The 25,790-nt window shown below is 39.1% G+C and overlaps 3 protein-coding genes and 1 long non-coding RNA gene across 5 annotated transcripts; 2 read left to right on the top strand and 2 right to left on the bottom strand.

Moving 5' to 3' along the window:
• Nucleotides 1–10,438: 10,438 nt before the first annotated feature.
• LOC149616639 (uncharacterized) lies at nucleotides 10,439–11,504 on the bottom strand. Of its 2 annotated transcripts, none has more exons than XR_016376056.1 (5): nucleotides 11,406–11,504; nucleotides 11,186–11,340; nucleotides 11,078–11,111; nucleotides 10,748–10,976; nucleotides 10,439–10,679 (listed from the first exon to the last, which is right to left on the bottom strand). It is a non-coding gene; the product is annotated as an uncharacterized LOC149616639 (long non-coding RNA). The 2 variants fall into 2 exon arrangements; XR_016376057.1 differs by having other exon boundaries at nucleotides 11,186–11,322; nucleotides 11,406–11,483.
• Nucleotides 11,505–15,485: 3,981 nt separating this feature from the next.
• LOC149616640 (uncharacterized) lies at nucleotides 15,486–16,556 on the top strand. Its single transcript, XM_089856190.1, has one exon. The coding sequence runs from the start codon at nucleotides 15,486–15,488 to the stop codon at nucleotides 16,554–16,556; it is 1,071 nt and encodes a 356-aa protein (XP_089712316.1).
• Nucleotides 16,557–17,919: 1,363 nt separating this feature from the next.
• On the top strand, nucleotides 17,920–19,224 carry LOC149616641 (uncharacterized protein F54H12.2-like). The gene has a single exon (XM_089856191.1). The coding sequence runs from the start codon at nucleotides 17,920–17,922 to the stop codon at nucleotides 19,222–19,224; it is 1,305 nt and encodes a 434-aa protein (XP_089712317.1).
• Nucleotides 19,225–19,655: 431 nt separating this feature from the next.
• Nucleotides 19,656–24,980, bottom strand: LOC149616642 (uncharacterized). Its single transcript, XM_089857296.1, has 5 exons — nucleotides 22,622–24,980; nucleotides 21,665–22,532; nucleotides 21,272–21,592; nucleotides 20,671–21,186; nucleotides 19,656–20,575 (listed from the first exon to the last, which is right to left on the bottom strand). Exons 1-5 carry the CDS (start codon nucleotides 24,305–24,307, stop codon nucleotides 19,836–19,838), a joined length of 4,131 nt encoding a protein of 1,376 aa, XP_089713422.1. The 5' UTR covers nucleotides 24,308–24,980; the 3' UTR covers nucleotides 19,656–19,835.
• Between the last annotated feature and the right edge of the window lie 810 nt (nucleotides 24,981–25,790).

The raw sequence follows: 25,790 nt of genomic DNA on the forward strand, positions 1-25,790 counted from the left end.
TGATAAGGAAAATTTTTGGTATTCGATAACCGGTTCGATACCCAAAAAGTGGTATTCGCACACCCCTACTTTTTAGCTAAAGGTGACAAAATTAACAAGTACGGAAAAACAAAAATTCGCCTCACCGAGTCAAACGGCCTTTTCAGACTAAGCAACTTTTTGACTCATTTGGTTATATTATTTACTTTGCAATCACTTTAAAGCCCAAAATAAGAGAGAAGAAGGCCGATAAATGGCCAGCGCGAGTCTTGAAATGATAAGCCACTCCAATCAAAAAATACAAAGTAGTCGAGGACGGGTATGGAACTAGAGCTCGGCGTTCTCAATCCATTTTCCACAAAATAGTGGTTAATCGATTATTTATAAACAAAGTTGTGGATATAACACAATTTAACATGCAAGTTCTGTGAATAATTTTCGATTATGGATAAAGATAAAATGACGTGGATAATGGATAGATAATGCCAAGCTCTATTGAGAACTTTCTTCTATGTCAAAATTTTTTCCATGTCAATAGTTGCGGTCATTTCTCATAACAATTGCTATGTTTAAAATGATTTTAGGTATAATTTTTTTTAAAATTACTAAACTAGAATTAAGGTAAATCACTGACGAATAAAAAATAATTAATAAGAGTTATATTTACTTAATTATTTGAGAAAATCCTCTTAATTGGATAGATAGCCCTCGTTTTGACTCCGCGACGTTTATTTTGGTATCCCAACTTGTCATTTCTCAGAATGAAATGTTTAAATTTGTCTCATTTGAATTATGATAACAATCTTGTTCATTAGAGATCTAGCAAAAAAAAAATGATTTTATGAAAGCCCTAACCTTCAATTTTTTAAATACTTTTCAATCGCATCTTTTACTTCACAATAAAAAGTATCGAATGGAACAGGTACGTTTTTGAATTAATATCTTTAGTAAAATTGAAATGTCTAAATTTGACTCACTTGAACTATGATAACAATGTGGTTCATTAGAGATCTAGCAAAAAAAAAATATTTTATAGAAATCCTAACTTTGTTTTAAAAACTTTTCAACCGCGCCTTTTGATTCACAATTAAAAGAAATCACTGTAACAGGTAAGTGTTTGCATGTTTAAAACGCGAATGAAACTGCATGATATTTGAAGACCGCCGTAAATTAAATAGTTTGGTCTCACATTGAAACTGAGTGGAAAGTGTCTAAAGAACAATATTTAGGCCCCTAAAACAGCAAAACAGTCACACATGTTGGGTTAAGCGATAAATAATTTACTAGGGAGAAGATTTAAGATGACTAAGTATTGGCGCGCCATAGTCCCAGTCCTCCTTTCAAAATACAAGGGGGGACGTAAAAGGTGGTTGGGCTATTTCGCCTGTCCTCCGTCGGAAAATACGTAACCAATGAGATGCTGGTTGTAATTTAGCGGCGGTGATTAACTCCGGGCCTACGTTTGGACTGGAGATAAAGCTGGAAATGTGGTGAATTTATACCTTCTCCCTAGTAAATTAGATATCGCTTCTTGGTAAGACAAAACAGCCTTCACTCTTTTATCGTTATTCAAACTTTATCCAGCGGGTAGAAGCCGTCGTACGCTTTTTAAAAGGAAGCTAATTACTTCACATGTGTAGCTATTTCCTTGTCTTAAAGGCCAGTGTTTGGGAGATGTCTCGATATCTTAATGTTGTAGACTCCAAGATCTCTCACTTTCCCTCTCAATTTGAACCAAAGAACTCACCCTTTTATTTATAGCAGACCTATTAGAAACATAATGAGTAGCTTTTACACAAGGCAATAATACAACTCCATGGGTACGTCTAGCTATACTTGTGCTGACAATATGGTTTGTCAGAATTTCTCAGTTCAAAGTCTCATCTCGAATGCCTATAAGACTTTTACAGCCCAAGACAAAGCCAAATGCATTTTTGTGAACCCTCAAGCTTTTCTCCCATTACCATTTTTGTCGGGGCCAACTAGGCACTGCCGAGAAGAGCCGAAAGCTAAATCCGATTCGTTATTGTTTGATATGGATTAAGCCTTTTTTAAGAGTTACTATAAGAAACGAACCGGTATAACTAGTTACTTTCAAAACGTCATCTCCCCAGGCCCGAGAAGAGTATATTTACTCCATACCCATTAGCTGAGAAGGTACATTGAAAAAGCTGCGACTCGCAATCTTGATTGGGGCTCAGTATTTAGAAAGGGCAAGATCGACAGGTGAAGCTTTAAGTCAAAACTCTCAAAACTGAACTACAGGAATTATTCCCCTTGAGTGATATTATGGCCTTGTGCTATTGCTCGTAAGCTTATGTCTAATTGCCACAAATATATTTTTCTTTCTTAGATTTAAAAAACTGTGGGGGTAAGTGTTTACGTTTACCTGAAACAATGTATATTAACAACAACCTCAAGAAGTTTGAAAGTTTGTTCTATAGATAGTGTGCAACAAGGGGGCGGGCTGGAGAAAGTTCCCCGAACATTTCATAAATTTAACTACACTTTCATTGTTGCCAGTAGTTTGTGAGACCATCTCAGGTTAGGAACTGAATGAATTGAATCGAAAAGAACTACAAGCTTTTCAGAATTTCAGTTTGTTGTAGAGAGCGGTTGAATTGCACTCACAAATTACTGGCAACACTTTTCTGCACACTATCATTATAACTTAACATTGTATAAGGGGTAAATTGTTCCACTGCCTCCTCTAAGCAACGAGGCCAGTACATGGTTCAAATTTAGAAGATCCAGGTTGAATATAATAGCCTAACTTTTAATGTAGATCAGAATATTCTAGCTTAATTTGAATTAAGCGCGCTTTAAAGGGAGGGTGAAGCAGAAAATCAAGTGATTTTTTATCAATTTTTCTACTAATTACAAAACCAGTCTGCATAGTGAAACATTCAGGAAATTCTTCCGAATGATTTTAAAATTCAATTTAGGTTTAGATTTTAATGATAATTTTAAAGAAAGACCTCCGACCAATAGCGTAACGCCCTGCCTTTTTACTAACAAATGAATTTTTAATAGACACAAATATTGTTGCAAGGTATATTAGTTTTAAACATTAATTTTATTTCATTTTACAAACATTTTAATTAACAATGAAAAGTACTTCGAAAAATAGGTAAGTGGAATTCATCTTGTTCTTTGAAGTAGTAAAATGACGAGAAAAACTGCTTGGTCGTTTATTTGCATATAGTTAATTTCCTCAGTTAAAAATGAAACTACTCTTCAACCCAGAAATATTCAAAAGCTATGGAAATGCTAACGGTTCCTATTTCATTGGCGCTCTTTTAATTTCATAATGGTTAAATTAAGAAACCAATCAATGTAATATTAACGAAATGCAAATTAAAAGTGTCCAATCAGAAAAAGGGTTCACAGAAGGAAGTGGAACGAGAAAATTATTCAGTATTTCGTGGGTCAAAAGGATGTTAGGATCGAAGTAGAGTGGGTTCTATGGCCAATTTTAGGAAATTTATAGATAATGCTAACAGGAATACATTTAATTTTAGAAGTAGGAATGGAGAACAGAGTAATATCAGCGCGCGTCAAAGTCCCGAACCCCCTTCCACGTGACGTATTCGTATGAAAGAAGAGGCGGGTCATAGCGACAGAGGTGAAAAGGAATTACGTATTTTTCGCCGTCCGCGTCAGCAACGTCATCAAAACGTAGTTTAAGTGAGCGAATAAGATAATTTAAAATTTTCGTTGTGTTGGAGGGAGGGGCTCTATACTGGGCTATGAGTCGGACTGAAATTAATACTAACCGTTCTCCATTCCTACATTTAAATTAAATCTATCCCTGGTGCTAATTAATTAAGGGACCATCCCTTAAACACTCCTATCATAACTTGTTAACAGTGGTCCTATGGATGAAATGTCATAGAACATTTTCGACCTATTATCGGTCTTGCCACCCTGTTTAAAAAAGACGGTTTTAGCTATATTATTAACCACCATGCGAAGTTTGCCATACCCTTATGTATAATAACATCCAAAATGCTTATTTTTTCTTACAGTTTCCGAACGTAAGTGTTGCATTTTTTGAGAAGTAAAACATTAATAACAACAACTTCAACAAGTGCAAAAGTTTTTGTTATTATTTTTCTTAAGTTTGAATAGTTCATATTCAACCAAGAGGTGGTTGATTGTTTCGTAGCTTGTGTCACAGCATAATTTTAGGTTAAATAAGTATGACACTGGTACCGTATACTTTGTAATGCTAGAGACTTAGTATACTGAGAACTAGTTCGAGAACGACGCGAGAAATGATTATTAGTTTCTACCAAGAAGTGATATCTAGTTTATTAGGGAGAAGGTGCAAAATGCCTAAGTATACGCGCGCCATAGTCCCGTTCCCCCTTTCAAAATACAAGGGGGGACGTAAAAGGAGGCCGGGCTATTTCGCCTCTCCTCAGTCGGAAAATGTGTAATTTTCGTCATTCGCGTCGCGCTGACGTGACTTTTCAAGAACCTATGAGATGCTGGTTGTAATTTAGAGGCGGGTATTAACTTCGGACCTACGCTTGGGCTGAAGATAAAGCTAGAAATGTGGCGAATTTATACCTTCTCCCTAATAAACTAGATATCACTTCTTGTTTCTACTCAAGTATCATTGCTAGGATTAAGATGTAGGCGGCGATCTGCTAGGGTTACTAGAAACGTTTAGCCAACCAATGGCAGGGCTTCCACTAAAGGCTCAAGCAATTGCAGCTTTTTCTTATCTTTTGCTGTGAATGAATCGCGTTATATACCCAAAATGTACGAGAATGGTGATACAAGGGTTAGCTAGAAGTCAAACGTTAACAATAGCTATGTTTAAAATAATTTTGGGAATAACGTTTCTTTGAACGACTGAGCTAGAATTAAGGTAAATGACTGACGAATAAAATTATTAATATCAGCAGAAGTGAGATGAGACTAGAAGTGAAGGACTCTAGCATTGATAATAGATCCTGGCACTAGTGAACAAATTTGAGAATTTTATGCCGCTTTCCACGCGCTAAAACTAGAGAGAAAAAAATTGGTCGAGTTAAAAAAACATTTCCTACCCCCTTCCCCTCAACCTAAAGCCGCGGAACACGGACGCGGCTCCTTGAATATAGTTCGGTCGTCTACCACCGCGAGCGTCTCACGTTTTGGAGGGGAAATTCTGAAACCGCCACCAGAGAGCCAACCGTTGGTGTGTTATCAAGAAAATTTACTTTCGCCGAGTGAAGAATTTGGTTAGCTCAGTACTGTACTTCTGGTCTCATCTCACTTCTGATATCAGTTATATCAGAGAGAATTTATCATAGGGAGTGGAAACTGAGGAATATGATGTAGCTCAAAAATCGAGTGATCAACAAAACTGGCCAGGTCTATTTTCGGTATAGTTTTTTGTGGCCCCTCCATCTAAGGTGGGTCTAGAATGTTGCGGGAGGGTCGAGGGGAGATGTGCACTACCTTTTTAGGGAAAGGGAAACGTCTGATTTAAAATAACTCCAAATGGCGCCAGTCGCACTCGAAATCGCGAATCCTTATTGGGTAATTGTACCTTGGATGAAGAATAGTTACACTTGGATATATCAGTCGAGAAATTTTTGGACCACAAATGGCTTACGCGACCTTCGCGCCGCGTAGTGTGAAAATCTTGAAACTCCCGTAACAAACAAGAAACACGTGTTTAGTTTAGCCAAGGCCTAGGGCTATTTAAACATCAACTTTACTGGTTTCTTTTATTATAGAAGGTAATTATATTTAAAGTATAAAGTCACCTACTATAATAATTAGAAGAATAATAGTTCATCTTTAAAACTTCCATAATCATAAATCACCGCATAAACAAAAGCCACTGAAAACGATCTTAACCCTAACCGCCGTTTATTTTTCAAATTCAAACGGAATCAGAGCAGACGACGTAACAAACGGAAACCAAAAAATAAACATTTCCGCGACCGCGGCCAGAAGCACACGTTATACTACGAGTGATATATCCAAGTGTAACTATTCTTCATCCAAGATTGTACAACCAACAGGGATTGAGGGCAAACTTTAAAATGTAGAGGAGAGTCGATTGACCGGAAATTTACCTGGCCAGTTTTAGGGTCGCAGCCTACTTGTTTGAGCTACATTGTATTTCAAGGGCAAGAGCTTCCACTCGCTATTAAAATTCTCTCTGGTTAAATATATTTAATTATTAGAGAAAATCCTCTTAATTGTGTAGATCGCTCTCGTCTTGATTCCGAGTGGTTTATTTTGGTTTTCGAACTAGTTATTTCGTAGAATAAAATGTCTAAATTTATCTTATTTGAATTCTGATAACTATCTGCGGTTTATTAGAGATCTATCAAGAAACAATGATTTTATGAAAACCCTAACTTTTAAATTTTTTAAATACTTTTCAACCGCATCTTTTTATTCACAATATAAAGTATTGAGTGGAGTAGGTAAGTGTTTTTCTCTTCGGTTCATTAGAATTACCGAAAATATTTTCTTTTCGTAAAATTGAATTGCTTGAACTATGATAACAATTTGGTTTATTAGAGATCAAGCAAAACACTATGATAGTATAAAAATTCTAACTTTTAATTTTTTAATACTTTTCAACCGCACCTTTAATTCACAATTAAAAGTATTCAATATAACGGGTAAGTACACGCAAGATCGATTGGGGGCATCAGGGCACGGGCTACTAACTCAGGGAACATAATTATGACTAATATTGAAAATATATATGTTCATCCGTTGCAATTATGAAGTTGAATTATAACCTTGAACCCGTAACACTAGTTAACTTTTGGGTATAATGTAAACATTTAAGCACGCCAGCCCTCACAACAAATTGTAGCAAAGACCGAGTAAAAGTTCACGGATTAAAAACTATATTAGGGTAGATAGCGCTGCGGTAAGTTTTAAGAGTTCCCACCCTTACTTACATAGGAGCCCGTTTGTTTGAAGAGACGAACCGATTGTGTACCCAAAGCTAGAGCTGCTAGTTTAGTAGCCCGTGACAAGGGCAAGCTGTCCGTCACAACTCTCAGAACTGAACTAGATGGAGAATAGAAGGAATTATTCCCGTTGAGTTTCATCAAGAAGCGATATCTAGTTTGCTAGGGAGAAGGTATAAATTCGCCACATTTCTAGTTTTATTTTCAGTCGACACGTAGGTCTGGAGTTAACCCCCGCCTCTAAATTACAACCAGCATCTCATTGGTTCTTGAAAACTAACGTTAGCGCGACGCGAATGACGAAAATTACGTGTTTTCCGACTGAGGAGAGGCGAAATATCTTCTCGGCCTCCTTTTACGTCCCCCCTTGTATTTTGAAAGGGGGACTGGGACTATGGCGCGCGAATACTTAGGCATCTTATACCTTCTCCCTATAATAAACTAGGTATCGCTTCTTGTGCTATTGGTCATAAACTTATGTCTAATTACCACAAATACATTTTCCTTTCTCAGAGACAACGGACGGTGGGCGTAAGTATTTGCGTTTAACATAATATTAACGACAATGATTGACAAGACCTTTCTGCACACTAATATTCTAATTTAATATTGTATGGGTGTAAGTTGTTCCACTGTCTCCTCTAAGCATCGTAGCCCGTGCATGGTTCTTATTTTAGGAGAGATTTAGGATGTAGCTCAGCAGATTCCCGCTTAATTTGGAATAAGCGCGCCTTAACAGGTATGGCAAATTTGCCGAATTTTAAAAGTGACTTCAATCGGGTCCAAAATAGTCTGAATAGCGTAGCCTCTTACAGGGAACAGTGGCGAACTAAAATGTGTGTTTTGAGAACTGAAAAATATACCATTCACGGGCCTTTATATAACGGAGGCAATGACATATTCTGTAACTTTTGTCGATGACAAAGTTGATGACTTCGTACTTCCAGAGATAGATTTAATTTTAGAAATGGGAATGGATAACGGTTAGTATTTACTTCAGTCCGATTCATAGCCCAGTAAAGAGCCCCTCCCTCCAACACGTAACGAAAAGTTTAAATTATCTTATTGGAGAACAGAGTAATCTGGGCGCTCGTCAAAGTCCCGGACCCACTTCTTCGGGACGGGGGAAATGAAAAAAGAGGCGGGTCACAGCGACAGAGGTAAAAAGGAATTGCCTATTTTTCGCTGTCGTCGTCAGCAACGTCATCAAAACGTAGTTTATGTGAGCCAATAAGATAATTAAAAACTTTCGTTACGTGTTGGAGGGGGAGCTCTAAACTGAGCTATGAGTCGGACTGAAGTAAATACTAACCGTTCTCCATTCCTACTTCTAAAATAAAATCTATCCCTAGAGACATATCAAAAACGGACGTGTCGAAATCATGAGTTAATAATATGTTAGCTCCCTATAAGTTACTCAGCTCAGGCAATTCATTTTTATACTCCAGCGTTTTCTCCCGCGCCGCCGGCTTCCCAATTATATGCGTTGCTCTGCGGCCGCCACGTGAACGAAAATCTTGTTTACTCTTCTTTCCGGATTTTCCCCGGAAGCGCGTGTAGTGGAAACTAGCCAATGATATCGGAGCTATTTAAGCAGCCGAATATTTCGCTAAGTAGCCTCGGTTAAGAAAACAGTTAAGAGATCAGTGGATTGGATTTAGCTCAGTTGTATAATTTTCTGGTTTCAAGTCACAATAACAACTCTTATCTTTAGCATTCTTTATCAATATCGGCAAATTGCATTGAATTCCTGCATTTTTTTGTCTCAGTACTGACACAAACGCCATGATTTAATGTTAAATTGTTAAAACATAAACATTCACGACTAAAACACTCCCTTGGTGAAAAAGCAGCCTACGACTCGAGGTCGAGGAGCTGTACGAGCGGGATTTTTTTTTTCGGACAAGAGAGAGCGCAACATTCGGATTTTTTTCCCGTGCGGGCGAAATGAGATGAAATCGCTGGATACATTACGCCTATGGAGCCTGAGTAACTTATAGGGAGCTAACATATTATAAACTCATGTCGAAATTTATTTTTAATGGATATATACATTAATTGTTGTTAGTTAAAACCATTATTTTATTACTTTTACACGCTCGTTTTAATTTACAATGATAAGTAAGTCATAGAATATGTAAGTAGAATTCATCTTGTTCTTTGAAGTGGTTGAATGACGATAAAAAACTGCGTGGTAGTTTATTTGCATTTAGTCAATTTTCTCAATTTTTCAAAAACGTACTCTTTAAAACAGAAATATTCAAAAGCTACGGAAATAATAACGGTCCTATTTCATTGGCGCTCTCTTAATTTTATAATGGTTAAATTAAGAAACTAATCAATGTAATATTGACGAAATGCAAATTAATAGAGTCCAATCAGAAAAAGGGTATACTGAAGAAAATTGAACGAGAAAATGATTCAGTATTTGGTGTCTGAAAAAGTTTGTTAGGACCGAAGTAGATTGGGTTCTATGGGCATTTTATGAAATTGATAGATAGTGCTAATTAATTAAAGAGGCCATATCTAAAACATTCCTATCATAACTTGTTAACAGGGGTCCTAAGGGTAAACTGGCATAGAACATTTTCGACTTAAAATCGGTCCTACCACCCTGTTTAAAAAAACGGTCGCTTCTGTATTAATAACTACCATAGGAATATAGGAAACCTCCCTACGGAAGGTTTCTTATATTACTTTTGCTACCATGAGAATTTTCTCATACGCTTATGTATAATTACGTCCAAAACACATTCTCACTAAAAAAAATTTTTCTCACTAACAGCTTAAGGTAAGTTTTTTTCATTTTTGAAAAGTAAAATAATAACAACAATTTCAATAAACGCAAAAGTTTTTGTTATTATTTTTCTTAAGTTTGAATAATTCATATTCAACCAAATGGAGGTTGGTTGTTTCGTAGCTTGTGTCACAGCATAATTTTATGATAAATAAGTATGACACTGGTACCGTCAGTGGCGTCGCTAGGCCTTTTTTTTGGGGGGGGGGGGGCTATAGTCCCCAAATTCCAAACTTAGCCCCTTCCCAAAATAATCCGTAAACACTGCCAAAAAATTGCTGTTAGCAACCTAAAATTCTGTAGCAATATATAAAAAATTTTCAATATCAAACAGTAAAATTTTGAAGTACAGATGGAGACAAGTAAAATATTTCATGTTCTTTGAAGGGAATCCCAATATTGTGGACTAAAAGATTACCAAAACTAAAAATAAACCCAAGACGAGTGAAAATCCTAATCCTTCATAATCGGTTCCGTATCAGTCTTTATCAATAAAAAGTTGTATATATTTAAAATACGAATAATTTCACGTTGACACAAATTTACAGATAGTTTTAAAGGTCTACACATTTTCCAGTGAACCCATTATGCAACTTTTTACATTAGGTTCTTATAATAACTTTCAAATAGTTTGTCCAGATTTAGCACCCCCCCCCCAAATTTCAAACCCTAGCGACGCTACTGGGTACCGTATGTAATGCTAGAGACTTAGTATACTGAGAATTAGTTCGAGAACGACTCGAGAAATGATTATTAGCTTCTACCAGGGATAGATTTGATTTTAGAAGTAGGAATGGAGAACAGAGTAATGTGGGCACCTGTCAAAGTCTCGGACCCCCTACCATAGGAAGGAGGGGTTTGAAAGAAGAGGCGGGTCATAGCGACAGAGATAAATAGGAATTACATATTTTTCGCCGTCCCGTCAGCAACGTAATCAAAACGTAGTTTAAGGGTTTATTAGAGATCTAGCAAAAAACAATGATTTTATGAAAAACCCAACCTTTACTTTTTTTAAAATACTTTTCAATCGCACCTTTTAATTCACAATATAAAGTATGAAATGGAACACGTAAGTTTGTGGGGTGGCGTAGCGGTTAGCGCTTTCCCCTCGCAGAAAGATGATCCAAGGTTCGATCCCGGACTGTGGCACCGGGTGAAAATCTGGGAACAAATCCTTCCACGTAAAGTTTGCAAGTTCTCTCCCCGCTTGGTAAAAGGAGTTTTCCTCTGCGGTCTAACTCGGATTCTCCTTTCCATCAAAACTTGCAGAGGTTAACGGTAATAGTTAGTTAATAGGGCGCTGTAGGTTAGCTGTGGCATAGGGGCTAGCCACCACCTCGTTATGCAATGTAAAGGGACCCACCAGTAAACAAGCCACAGGCTTAGTGTGGAAATCCCTTCGTAGACAAAGCTTAGATTATTATTTTTGCATATTGAATATGGTTTTCTTTATAAAGAGTTAAGACGTTACATTCTGTATTCAAAGACGCAAGATAGAGCTTCAAAATCCTTTTTTTCAGACATATATAACGTCTTTGGATCCACGTACAATATGTTCCGTCTTAAGACGACAAGGAAGTCAAATAACAGACATTATTTTATCTCCAACTTTTTGAAAAGTTAAATCTGTTCATTAGAATTATCACAAACGTTTTCCTTTCGTAAAATTGAAAAGTTTAAATTTGACTCACTTGAATTATGATAACAATCTGGTTATAAAAATCATAACTTATAATTTCAGTAGGTAGAAAATACCGGTTCAAATTCACTTGGTATTCAATGGTATCGATGGTATCGATGGTATTCAATGGTATCGATGGTATCAACGGTATCACGATGGTATCGACGCCATTTTTTTTCTCTGTGGTATTTTTTTTCTCGGCGCCATCTTGTTTTTCTCTGACGTCATTCTCGGCGCCATTTTTTCTTCTCGGTGGTATTTTCTTCTCGGCGCCATTTTGTTTTTATTTGGGCTCTGACGTCATCGTTTCTTCTCGGCGCCATTTTGTTTTTATTTGGGCGGGAAATTTGAAAATGTTAAGCCTTATCGGACTTCAATCAAGACCAAAGTTCATTGTGATTTTCAAAATCCTGAGTTTGCTGATAAGGCAAGCAAAGATTAGGATGTCATACTACAGTTATATTATATTAGGAACTGAACGTCTTATATACTAAGATATTTTGGGAATGGTGACAGACGGCATACATTCTGATTCAAACCTTAATATTAATTAATGTATACCATTAATAATAATTTTATTGACTTAACAGGGTGCAACGCACGCTAACTTAAATAATTGTCGAAGAAAATAATTAATATTAATTACATTTATTTAAATATTTAAGAAAAACTGGAAATTCAAAACACTTCAAAACTTTGACACGAAATTTGAAATTGTTAAGCCTTTGCGTGGGTAATTTAAATCTCGGGTATAAAACCAAACCAAACCTAACCTATTCTAAGCCTATCGCACTGCGAATTTAAATCTCTACACTTATCCCCTAAGTTGATATTTTCAAATCTCGCGCCAAAGCGGAAATGGGATCGGAATTCCTGCTGTCTGTCCAAAATGTTTGTTTAAGAGACTCTAGTCGAACTCGGGATGAAGCCAATTAACTAATATATTTATATATATTGTTTAAATAAGCTACATATTCTAAGCATTTATTTAAGTGGGTGTTGCTTGTCTCCGAAACAAAACATACGAATAATAATAAGAAAACTTGGTAAGAACTGTTTGTAAATATAAGTTATTATAAGCTGAATATTAAGCCTCGGATCTCTCTGTTTACAGTATATGGTAGCCGATATGCAGCATTTCATCTATAAAATAAATTCAACTTACTATTTAAGACGAGGTGTATCTTTAAAACCATTCCGGAGGAGAATTAAAATGCTAAGACTGCTTTACACGTGGTGGTGGTTTGAAATATCTAGATACGTGAATAGACACGTTGCCGGCGATAAACAAGAACCGATAAGAATCTTTTATCGATAAGATATGTGTGGTAGGAAAATTTCCAGATAGTAAACTAGAACCATTTGTCGATAAGATATCTTTCCACGTGGCGTGGGTAAACTAGAACCGAAACTAGAACTGTTTATCAATATATTTCCACATGGCGGGGGTAAACCAGAACCGATAACCGATATCACTCACGCTATTTCCAAACTTATCGATCGAAACTAGAAATCTTATCGGGCTTATCGATGTCTTCATTGAGTGTTATCGGTCATATCAAAGGTCTCCGGTTTATCATGTATAAAAACTCGTGCACGTGTTGATAAGATCATTTTACGGCTAACCAAGCTCTCTCCAGCAACCAAAGTACCACAGCAGCGGAATTCAGCAACAGGAAACTCTACGTTATAATGTAAGTACACTCTCTGGAGTTTTCTCTATATCCATTATTCGGAATTAATTATATATAGAGCATGATTATAGTTATTAAAATCATTTAAAGAGATGGATTTAACTTTGCAACACCCATTTACTGGGCTCGTAGCCGGGGTCACTGGTTGTGGGAAGAGTGTTTTTGTAGCTAAATTAATTAAACATCGTGAAATATGTATTTTACCATCACCCGAAAGGATAATTTGGTGTTACACGGAATATCAGGCGAATCTTTTTAATACTATATCCTCACATTCACCAATGGTAGAATTTCATGAGGGTTTATTAGATGTTAGCATTTTAGACGCCAGTGTGAGGAATTTCGTTATACTGGATGATCTATTATGTGAAATTGCCAATAATAAGGATGTGACGAACCTCTTTATACGAGGTTCACATCATAGAAATACCTCAGTTTTAATTCTAATGCAGAACCTATATTATCCCGGAAAAGAAATACGTACTTTAAACCTTAACGCTCATTACTTGGTTATATTCAAAACACCACGCGACCAGTCGGCCATTATCCATCTCGCGAAACAGATATACCCAACCAATAGCAAATACGTGGTAGACGCGTTTAAACAGGCCACCTCTGAAAGTTTCGGTTATCTTTTTGTAGACCTCAAAGCTAGTACCTCGGACAATCATCGACTACGTACTGGAATATTGCCTGGAGAACAAGCTGCAGTTTTCGTTCCAAAATGACTGCCTTCATCGAGGTTAACTTCTTTCGAGTTAAAGGTGAATGGATTATTAAGGAAATGGCCACATACTTTGAGGAGACCAAGGACTACGAGGTTTGGATCTTCAAATCCCCTTGCCCCTTTGCTGATCTATCGCGTAGCGATAAAAGGCAATGTTCCTGGCTAACTCGGAACATTTGCGACTTACGTTTTGAGGAGGGTGACCACGACTTTAGTGAATTACCCAAAATTCTCGAGGAAATCCGTGGACGAGCCAGCACCTTTGTAACTAAGGGAATCGAGAAAGCGGCGGTGTTATCGCGTCTCTTAAAAACTGAAGTTCTTAACGCCGAAGATCAAGGTTGTCCCCGACTGACGACTGTCGTGTGCTCTCATCCCAGAGCTTGCACCTTCCACCGAAACATAAATAATTGCACCCTGGTCAAGGTGTTCCGTTTGGCGGCATGGCTCCGTCACAGAGAGTGCGAAAGCATTTAGACTTTTTGAAATACCTTAATAGTTGCAATGCGTGCCAGAGGAACGCCGCCATTAAGCTTGCCAACAAGGAAGCGATAAAGGCCATAGCAGAATGTTGTATAAATGTTCTTCGGAATAACGTACCACTCTCAGTGAGTGAGAAGAAGAGCTTGAAGAAACATCGTAGATCTATACGGAGAGTGGCCGATAATATTCCACATTCTAAAAGAAAGAAGATACTGATACAAAACGGTGGATTTCTCCCCCTGCTGCTGACCCCCCTTCTATCCATCATAAGTTCGGTCGCTGGTGCTGCCATAAGTCGAGCCATAAAGTAGAAAATGGCGAAAAAAATGCTATTAATTTCGCAAGACGCGTACCAAAGACTGAATAAGGCTCAAAACGATTTCAAAATTGATACCACGCTAGAGTTGGAGAAGGACGATAAACTAAAGACCATTATCGACGATCCGAAACTAAACAATACCGAAAAGCTCAGTAGATATAATCACGTCTTATCAAGACAAATACATAAAAAAGAAAAGAAAAGAAAGACCAAGAAGGTTAAACCGGGTAAAACGCGAAACTGGTCCGCCGAAATTGCATCATCGGTTCCAGCCTATACTGCGACTGATTGTTTAAACCTGTACAAGTGGATGGAACTCGCATCCGATATAAAATGGACGGACGCCGGTGAATTAATTTATGAGAAGCGTAGAATAATCGGTTCTAATATAGTAGACTTATTAGCGTATACCGCTGTGAAATCGAGGAAAAAGACCCCCGTCTGTGGTTCTGACCAGTTTTACGAACTTTTATATAACTCTAATGTTCCCAGAACTTTAATTAAACTTAGAAAAAGTGATTTGGGCCCTCCCGAAAAGCGTGAAAAGAAGGAATTTGATGAATTTAAGTTAGCTTCCGAGTCAATGGATGGTGAGGGTTTCAGAGATTGGATTTGTTTGTAATATTTTTGTCATACTGAATAAAATATGTTTCATTTATGATTTTTGTTTCATTTGATTAAAGTATTAAGCCATGGAAGGTTGTGATAGCCAGGTGGCTGCTTTCAGCCTGTTAACTAGTTTACCCGAGTCATTTTTTAAATATCCTAAAGTCTTAAGCGTTATATTAATAATTTTTATTATAATAATTATAGAAGTTAGTGATTTTCTCTTCTGGCATTATCAAAATTCCCTGAATTGCACCTTTAATGGATAGTTTAAAAGAGATTTATTCTAATGTGTCCGACCCGGGTTCCTACGGTAGCGTGCAGGGTTTATATAGAGCGGCTAAAGAGCAGGGTTTAAATGTTTCGTTGAAAGAGGTTGAAAATTTCCTGAAAACTCAAGATACGTATACTCTACACAAGAGTGCTAGGAAAAATTTCCCAAGAAATAGAACAATTGTGTATGGAGTCGACGAACAGTGGCAGATTGATTTGGCGGATTTGAAAAGCGTAGCTCGTCATAATAAGGGTTTCCGGTACCTTCTCTGTTGCATAGACGTTTTCAGTAAGTACGCTTTTGTGGTAGCGACCAAGGACAAGAAAGGGCCAACCATTCTTTCTGCATTTAAGGCGGTTCTAGAGTCTGGTCGGACACCTAAGAGGGTGCAAAGCGATCATGGAAATGAGTTTATTTGCAAGGACATTCAACGTGAATTAAAAAGAAGAGGGGTAGAGTTCTTCGCCCCTGATTCCGAGCAAAAAGCTACGGTAGTCGAGAGGTTCAATAGGACTCTAAAGAGTCGTATGTATCGTTACTTTACGGAAAATAACACTTTAAAGTATATTGACGTGCTAAAAGATTTGGTGTGGGCCTATAACAACAATTATCATCGGTCCATAAAATGCAAACCGATTGAAGTCACCACGGAAACCTCGAAACGCGTCTGGGAAAACCTCTATGGGGGAGTAAACTTTTCACCCCCTTTAAAGTATCCCTTTGATGTTGGCGATGTGGTTCGCATAAGCAAGCATAAGAATATCTTTGAGAAAGGATATTTACCTACATGGACGGAAGAACTCTTTAAAATAGCGGAGAGATTACCTCGAAGTCCGCCGGTATATAAGATCCATGACTTGAATTCCGACCCCATTACTGGAATTTTTTACAAGGAACAACTACAGAAAATTGGGAAAGACCTAAGTACCAGCGTGTTTAAAATAGAAAAGATCCTGCGGAAACGTCGCAGACCAGACGGGACACTAGAGAGATTAGTTCGTTGGAAAGGTTATCCACCGTCCTTCGATAGTTGGGTTCAGGAAATAGATATAGCATGAGTTTTTACGTTACTCTACCTTCCGATTCGTCGATGGGATATTTCCCCGATAATACGAGAAGTAAATTTAGGACTTATCTCCCCGAACCAGTAAAATTACAAGGACAGTATGAGGTCGGCCTAGCGGAAATTTCATATCCACACACTTGGAATAACATGAACGTTACGTGCACGTCCACGCTCACCGGTATTGGGAAGGATCTGTCCTATTCTAGAATGGTGGAATTACCCGCAGGGTATTATGGAAATATAGAGGATCTCCTAGAGCAACTTAATTACGACGAGGATGACGTTTCGGATATGACTATTCTTAAAAACCACGTCGGCGATGATGACGATATCATAGAGTCCGAAAGCCCTTCGAATGCCAAGTATAGTTTCAGTTACATTCGACGTATACGCCGTGTGGAAATTTCCGTGGCAGATAATTACATGTTAACTATACCGGGACAACTCGCCGTTATGCTGGGATTTTCAAAAGACCCATCGAAAACCTCGACCTTTGTTTACTCTAGAACAGCTGCGTACCCCGTGGACTTGGACGCGGGTCTCCATTCTCTCTTTGTTTATTCGGACATAGTCGAAAGTAGACCGGTTGGAGATGTGCACGTACCTTTGCTCAGAATCGTGAGCATACAGGGTAATGATGGTGAGACGGTAGATAAAGACTTTCCCAGACCGCACTACCTTCCCGTTGCTAGTAACACTTTCCAGTCGATTGAGGTTAACATTATGAGCGAGCTCGGTATTCCCGTGCATTTCGAGCGAGGAAGACTTCACGTGACCTTACACTTTAGGCCTCGTAGAATGTGGACGCCATTATAAATAAGAAAGTGATGGTGATTCACGTATCATTTGCATTTAGAGCGTTAAAGGAAACGCGTCACGAGTAGGAAAATGTCCCAATCGGATTACGATCACCATTTTCTGAACCAGATTGGACATGGATCAAGAGTTGATTTCTATAAGCACTTTCACTCACAGTTAGGTGGTTCTTTAGCTGTGTACAGGGGTGTTCCGTCGCAACACGTCGGTTACGGTTTAGGGAATTTTATAGCCTCTGCTTTTCGTCGAGCCATGCCACTAATTAAAAAGGGGGCTATATTCCTTGGGAAAAAGTTTTTAAATACGGGTGCAAAGGTCGCGAGTGACGTGGCTAGCGGTATTCCTATAAGATCATCCGTAAAGACCCACGGTAAAGTCGCTGCGAAAGACGTAGCCCTCAGCGCGGCGGAAGAAATTCGAAAAATGACGGGAAGTGGTAATAAAAGGAAGCGCAAAACCAAACCCCTAGTCAGTTCAGTCGTGAGAAGGAAGCGGAAAGCACCATCTTTTAAACGGCCTGATATTTTTTCTAAAATATAATGGCGCACATTCACCCCGATTCGCATGGATCCGTCAGTTCGGAAGTTGAACTTTTCAACGTACCTCTAACCAATACCAGTATTTTGAGTGGAGAATGGGTCGAATACAGCCCAATCTCTAACATTAACGAAAATTCCACCATCACGTTCTCCGTGGCCGGCAGTACCGACGCTTACTTGGACATGTCTAAGACATTGACGCATTTTCAAGTTAGGATCGTTAATCCCGCCGATGGAACTACATTACCGGCGGCAGCGGAAAATGTGGGACCCGTCAATCTGTTTCACCATAGTCTATTCAGCGAAGTACACCTTTCGATGCAGGAGAGATCCGTGACCCCGTCACCGCAAAACTACCCTTACAAGGCCATGTTTCAAACGGCTGTAACATTTGGAGGACCGGCCAAAACTAGTTTTCTTACTAGTTCTTTGTTTTACAAAGACACGGCCGGTAAATTTGACGTCTTTGCCGAGAACGAGGGTTTTAAGTCGAGGGCGGCTTTCGCTAAAAGTGGTACGATCGATATGATCGGAACTGTACACTTGGATTTGTGTCAACAATCACGTTACATTCCAAATATGACGGATCTTAAATTCAAGTTTGTTAAAAGTCCAAACGAATTTTGCATACACGCGGAAGGCGCGGTTAAATGGAAAGTGGTTTACGAGATGGCATCTCTCTATGTACGTAAAGTAAAATTGCCCTCGGAAGTGCTTATAGCCCACGCCAAATGCCTCGAAGTGGCAACTATGAAATACCCCATTATTCGCACAGAGTGTAACTCCTTTTCTATTAATAGCGGTACAAAAATATGTGTTAGAGATAATTTATTCATGGGTCAACTACCTAAAAGGGTACTTTTCGCTCTGGTAGACCAGAATGCTTATTTAGGTGAATACAAAAAGTCCCCCTTTAATTTTAAACATTTTGATTTAAATCATATTGCCTTGTATCTGGACGGGGCTAGCGTCCCTCATAAACCCCTCACTCCGAACTTTGCTGGCGGTCAATATATTAGGTCTTATACCAATCTCTTTACCCAAACCTCTCAATGGTTATTGGACGAGGGGAACTATATTTCGCGGGATGAATACCCTAATGGAAATTGTATATTTGCTTTTGATTTGAGTCCCGACCTCAGCAGTTCGTCCTCTCAATTTCAATTGATAAGAAACGGTAACTTGCGTCTGGAATTAAAATTCGCTAAAGACTTGCCCCAGACCGTCACGGTTTTGTATTACTCTGAGTTTCAGAATTTGGTAGAAATTGATAAGAATAGGACTGTTATTTACGATTACAACTAAATATGGACACTAGACAATTAACTAGAATTATGCGAAGTGATAAATTCACCAAGGGGTTATTTCGCGGAGTTTTCGCCGCAGATACTTTACCGAAAACCGTAAAGACTTTTCCCTCTCTGTATATTGTAAACACTGGATTATCAAATACCGACGGAGAACATTGGACTATTATCTATTTTTCTCGAAACCGGAACACAGAGTTCTTTGACAGTTTCGGAAACCCTCCTGACATGTTTAAGTTTAACAATTTCGTTGAAAGAAATAGCGTGACTGTAACTTTTAATTCGAAACAACTTCAAGACAATAAAAGTAGGACTTGCGGAGGTTTTTGTGTATATTTCGCTCTATATAGGTGTAGGGGTATTAAAATAAGAGATATATGCTCTAGATTTGGAAAAGATAAGTGTTTAAATGATAAGATGATATCGGAATTTATGTATAAAAAGTTTTCAATAAAATTTTATTTTTAAAATTTGTACTTTCATTTTTCACATAAAAAATAAATAAATAAATAATATTTTAAATCGCGCGCGCCGCGTGTTGATTCGCGCCGTACTGGAACCGCGCCGGAAGTACTGGAACCGCGCCGCGTGGAGGGCCACCACCCCCGGTTAAATTTTGTAGTGTCCGTGTGCATATGTGGATATTCCGTCAATGATAAAACGCTTGTCATCACAGGGATTGAGGCATAACTTCGTCTGTCTCACGGTGTGTAGTTCGTGCTTGTTGCTGGTTATACGTTTCATCTCCGCCATGGTGAGTTGACGGTTGAGAAGGCATTCCTTGTACTGTATGAAGCGTAGTTTCTTTTTAACGACTCGGCGACATATCCCCTTGGCCGTCTTCTTCTCTCCTTTGGCGGACATGATGGAATACATTTTAGGTCGAAGCCCGCAAAAGTCCGAGATGGGTACGCCGTCTAATTCGTCCTTGAATTTCCCCAGGACCTTCTTGTTTCTGTCACTGAAGAGGCGGTGGTTTTTGGGGTATCCGGAGAAATCATACATTTCGCTCTTCTCGGCAAAGTCCTGGTATAGGTCGGGAGTCTCGATATGGTACGTCAAGGAGTCCGTGTCGGTGAACAATAACTTGGCCCGGTCTCCGTACTGCTTCCTGATGACGTCATAATGGAACTCGTACATTAGCAACTTGGATAGGTCCAGTACGGTGAATCCGGTGTAGATTGGTCGATTGAGGGTTAACGTCTTTTGCACTCGATGAATTCCCACTAAATCGTTCTTGAATAGCGTGAAACGTTCGAATGCCGGGGAACTAGCCATCTTTATGGCACGCTCGGGAGTGTTCACCAGGGTGAAATCGATCCTGCTCCTGAGGTTCTCCATGGTTTTACCTGTAGAGAGAGGGAGAAAAAAAAAAAGAATAGCACATTTAATTTCTAAAGTCATTCTAGGTTAGGTAAGGTTAGGTTAGGTTAATAGTACATACCATATACGCTGTTATTCATTAATTTAAAAAAGGACTTTTCAAATTCGTTAGTCGCTGCCTTCCTCTTGTCCGTGTTAAAGTCTATGAAAGGTTTCAACCACGCTCCTTGTTTGAAGGTTAGAATTCGATGTATTTTACTGATCAGAAGTCCTTTCGCCAGGTAGTACTTCAAGTTTCGGTAGTGGAGCACGTATTTCTCCTTGGCGTATAGGGATGGCACCAGCTTGGGAGAGCTGTCCTTTTCTTTCAATCCGAGTTCCCGTAATTGGTCCTTTGAATACGGGGAGAGTTCAGCGGTAGTAATGACCCGTCTTTCGGGTGCGAGAGGATAGCAGTTGTGGGCGTCGTGTAAATGTTGAGGATACTCCAAGTCCACCTCGAGGATGTATCCCACATTGTCGTCATCGGGATGGTTTAGGATTATCTCCTGGGTGAAGTCGAGGCAGGGTTGAATCCATTTGAAATCACCCATCGGGAGGAAATCGCACATTACTGTGCCATAGAGATTGTTGCAGTCTGGAGTGAGAGAATAGAAACATAAGTTAGTTTATAAGCGAGGCATAAATATTTATACGACAGAAAATATTAAAAATATTCTTACCAAGGTATGTAATGTAGCTGCTGGGTTTCTGAGTGTCGTGCGTTTCCGGTAGGTCCTTATTATTAGCCTGCGCTAATCGATGACTAATCATGGAGACTCCCCCTCTAATTCCCTTTTCTATAAAAAGGTGCATGTTGGGGTCGGTTAAAAGGTCTAATTTCACCTTTGTCATAGACAGTGCGCTTTCCCACGCGAACCCGGGACCCGTAAAAGCATGCGCGCAATCTAATTTGTAATACTCCAGGCACATTGTCCTGAAGTTTTGGAAGATATCCGCTAGCAGGAGAACGTCGGACTGTACATAGAGATCGTGATAACCACCTAATAGAAGAAATTATACGTTAAAACCTAACCTAACCTAACCTAACAAAGATGAGCAAAAATGAAACTTACCAAGATTCTCGATTTTAAATTTATCCCAAACGTTTTGGGCGTGTTGGTAGTCTTCGGCGGTGATGTGTTCGTCAGTCAAACTGTTGTAAAATTCGTCTTGAGCGGGAAGGTTTCTTTCGGCGAATTTCGCGACGTTGTCCATATAGTTGTACGGGTAAACCTGCTTCCGTAACAGAAGCTGAACTTCCTCGGGGGTGTAAAGCTCCTTCATGCACGTGAACTTGTCAATTCCACCGTTGGCCAGGTTTTTGGCGAGTTCTTCCAATGATGCTGGCATAAACCGTACCGTGTCCAAAAACCTCAAATTTCCCAAACTGAAGGAGATGTACGTTTCCGAGTTTGACGGGATACACTGGATGACCTGGTTCTTCACTAATCCGATTTTTTCCATTATTAAATGTGCGTCGTACCGGGATAAATTATGCAGAAAAACGGGGATGAATTTGGGCGTTTTCAGCTTTAAGTTACAGGTGTTATGGGCGGCTCCTCGATACGCTCCGCTTGAGTGGTCGTGGTCACGAACTTTACAGTTGTTCACCGTAAAAGCGTCGCCACAAACGTAGCAAGATGTGGCAGCATTGAAGTTGGCAACGTCCGCTCGTGATAGATTCATTGGCTCAATATCCTTCAGCTTTTCCGTTAAAACATCCTGTTCAGCCAGGAGATTTTCAAGGAATTTCGAGGCAGCATCTTCCCCGCGGTACGTGACTGGCTTGGACGGTTTCCCATCAGGTCCCACGACTACGTAGCTAAAGCCGCAAGCGATGTGGCTTGTTAACCGTGTCGTTGAGGAGAGTGTAGAATCGGGCATGCATGTGGCGATTTTCGGTAGAATCGCTTCGAAGTCCGCGAATATTACGTACTTCAACTGTGAAAATTAATTAGCAAATTTTAATAACCACCTCGATTGACACAATTTATAAACCTAATCAATTAAAGTAATAATGAATATCTTACCTTTTCACACCATCCGTAGTTCTTAAATTCTAAGACGGGATCCTTGGTCGGCATGATGATTTTTTGGGGTCCATGTATACTGCAGTCCGTGACGTGTTCGTCCCTTCGCGTTTCGGAATCGGGACCCGAAAATCGGTGTAGGCAGTACCGACAATAGTGCGACGTGTGATTGTATCTCGTAAAATCACTTAGAAGTCTACTTAAGCTCCGAATAAGGCAATAATGTTTGGTTTCGCCTTTCGTTATGAGAAGGAGGTCTATTTGACGATGCTTTTCTACCCGATTTGTGCTAATGAAGCGCGGGAAGATCTCGTTTTCGTAACAAAACACGTTTATTGATAAATTGTTTTTGCGCTCAAACTTTTCCATTTTATCGACACTAAGTTCAAATGGGAACGTTACCCCGGTTAAATTTAACTCATCTTGAAACTCGACGTATTTTTGCACTCGCGATGGGTTATCATTAGGTGCTACGGGGTGAAGATGAGCTAGTATAGACCATAGAAAGCAACGGTTGTCGTTGTTCTTAACATTTATCACAGCCCTTTTATGAGCGAGTTTCTTGGGTAGTTCAATAAAAGTTCCTCCAACTAACGGTAAATACGATATAATGTTCACTTGAAGAAATAAAATCTTGTCTAACACCCAACCACTACCAGTGTTTTGAAATTCATCAATTTGATTTTTTATACCGGTCACGCAAGAATCTAACTGTTTAGGAATAATGTCTCCGGAAATGGTTTGTTGAGTCCGACTATTATGATAAGCTAGAAACTCGACCTCTTGAGCCTCGTTCGCTAATTCCCGAGTATAGCGCGCGCGAACTGAAATGTACCACTTGATCCCGTGATCACGATTTAACTTATTCTGAAGATAGTTCTCGATTAATGCGCGGTGGCGATTAACTAACCCTTCAACGTCCGTTTCAATAGCTGATGGTGTTATCCGTCCGCAAAAAATCGCATGTCCCAAGACTTGTAATTCCTCCAAAGTATCGTGGACGGGGTTGTTTGGCGGTGTGGCGATGATTGGCTCTGGTCGTTGTGCCTCTTCCGCTTCCTCAAAATTCGCCATGAATGCGTGGAGATTGGCGTTCTCCTGTGTGCTCAGAGGTTCCAGGGAGGGTTCTGGTCCATTAACTCCGTCCATGAAAGAATGGATATCGGCGTTCTCTTGGGTGCTCAGGGGTTCCAGGGTGAGGTCGTGGTCAGGCTCATCAATCCCATCCATGAAAGCGTGGATATCGGCATTTTCTTGGGCACTCAAGGCGAGCATGGAACTTTCGGGATCGTCTTGGGTTTCGGCGGTGGACGTGGAGGATTCGGATGTAGCGGGCTTAGATCGTTTAACTAAGACATCGCTAACACCTTCAGCCTGACGTTTCGCTCGTGACTGGCGACTTGGTTGGGTTTCGGCGGTGGACGTGGAGGGTTCGGATGTAGCGGGCTTAGATCTTTTAACTAAGACATCGCTAACACCTTCAGCCTCACGCTTGGCTCGTGACTGGCGACTTGGGACTATATTACTATGCTTCCTAGCTACGTGATTATTTAGAATATCACGTCTAATAAACGTTTGCGGGCAGACGGAGCATGGAAAACTAATATTTTCATGCTTTTCGCGTTTATGTCTAAGAAGACTACAATTCTTAGCATATTTAGCGCCGCAAATATCGCACATAACCATTATGACTGGTATAGTTTAACTTTAAATAAAATAAACTGAAAACTTACTATCTAGAGAAATCTCTCAGAGACTGGTGGTATTCTGTCAGGGGTTAGCTGAGGAATGGTATTGATGTATAAAATTCCCGGCTATTTATACTATTCTAATCAAGTCCACAAAGGGTAGAGTTCACCAAAACCGAAACCAACATGTTTAGTTTTTTATCTAGTATGTCGTCATTTATAATAAACCTTTGATCTCTATATCTCGCTCGCTTATCAGTGATCTTCGATTACTATTTATCTAGTATATCTTCATTTACTGTTTAAATAAAACTATGCCCATTTTGCTTTCCCCGGTGCTTATCACTTTACATGTTTGCTTATCAATACTTTAGATGTTGATTTTAATAAAATTGACCCCAATTTGTTTATTTTTTCCACATGTTTGTTTTTCTATATGTTTGTGTTTTACCAAAGTGATGATGACCTTTATAGTATCATCTTTTCTATTTATGTGTATTTAGAAATAGAATTTGCATTACTACAAAGTTCAGGGTCTTGAAGATTGGTAAATGACCTTTATTTAGTAAACTTTTATCTACATTTACATAGGAATAGAATTTTGGATGTTGCAAAGTTCGAGGTATTTTAAGATTGGTAAATGACCTTTATGGAATCTATATTTACTTAGGCTTATGTTTTGGAATATTGCAAAGTTCAGGGTTTTTAAGATTGGTAAATTTCACTATAAACCCTAATGGCGGAGAATTAAAGGGAAATTAATTAGGCCTAATTTGAACTATCCTATTTATTCATTATAAATGATAAGACTTAAATATTTTTCCAGTTTTATTCACAAACCAAGTTTTGAATTACATACTACTATTGTAGCTATTCTTTTACAAAAATCCAAACTTAAAAATGTTGAATTATTAAACAACTGGGTAATTAAATTAATATCCAAATTATTAACAGCATTTTCGTAGTGAATATTCACACGTTCAGCCCAGTCCATAGTTACACACTCGTGTTGTAGCTGGGATCCATGGGAAATGATACAACCGTTGCAGGCCTCTTTAATATATTTTGTCAGTTGCTGATGAACAATTTCGTTCACCTCCGAGGACACTCGCTTGGCCGCGTTTAGAAAGGTTACCACTTGATCATGTTTCTCCAAAAGTTTCCCCCAAAGGGCGGCTCCAATTGCGAACCCGTTTTTGGTTGGGTAGAGAGTTCCATAGTTTAACCCACTTCCTGCCTTCATCTCACGAATGTTGAGAACTTTCCAATCCAGATACATATTCAGTTCGATACGTTTCAGGTTCGACCCATCAAAGGACGAAGACGACGGTGTGGCATCATCATTCTGGAAATAGTGGGTTACTTGTTCCCGCATTCCGTAGAGTTGATAATATTCAGTCTCTGTCAACGTGATGCCGGTTGAACCGTCCGTTAAGCCTAGTCTAACTTTACAGTCAGGCGTAACCGTGACTGACTTTGCA

This window comes from Phalangium opilio, unplaced genomic scaffold (genome assembly GCF_054372755.1).
Source record: "Phalangium opilio isolate 3A_F unplaced genomic scaffold, DU_Popi_V2 ptg000217l_1, whole genome shotgun sequence".
Lineage (NCBI taxonomy): Eukaryota > Metazoa > Arthropoda > Arachnida > Opiliones > Phalangiidae > Phalangium > Phalangium opilio.

Coding starts and splice junctions, on each gene's coding strand:
- LOC149616642 (XM_089857296.1), bottom strand. CDS start 24,307: ATGGTTATGTGCGATATTTGCGGCGCTAAATATGCTAAGAATTGTAGT. Junction 22,533..22,621: donor ACTACGGATGGTGTGAAAAG/GTAAGATATTCA, acceptor TAATTTTCACAG/TTGAAGTACGTAATATTCGC. Junction 21,593..21,664: donor ATTTAAAATCGAGAATCTTG/GTAAGTTTCATT, acceptor TTCTTCTATTAG/GTGGTTATCACGATCTCTAT.
- LOC149616640 (XM_089856190.1), top strand. CDS start 15,486: ATGGATAGTTTAAAAGAGATTTATTCTAATGTGTCCGACCCGGGTTCC.
- LOC149616641 (XM_089856191.1), top strand. CDS start 17,920: ATGGCGCACATTCACCCCGATTCGCATGGATCCGTCAGTTCGGAAGTT.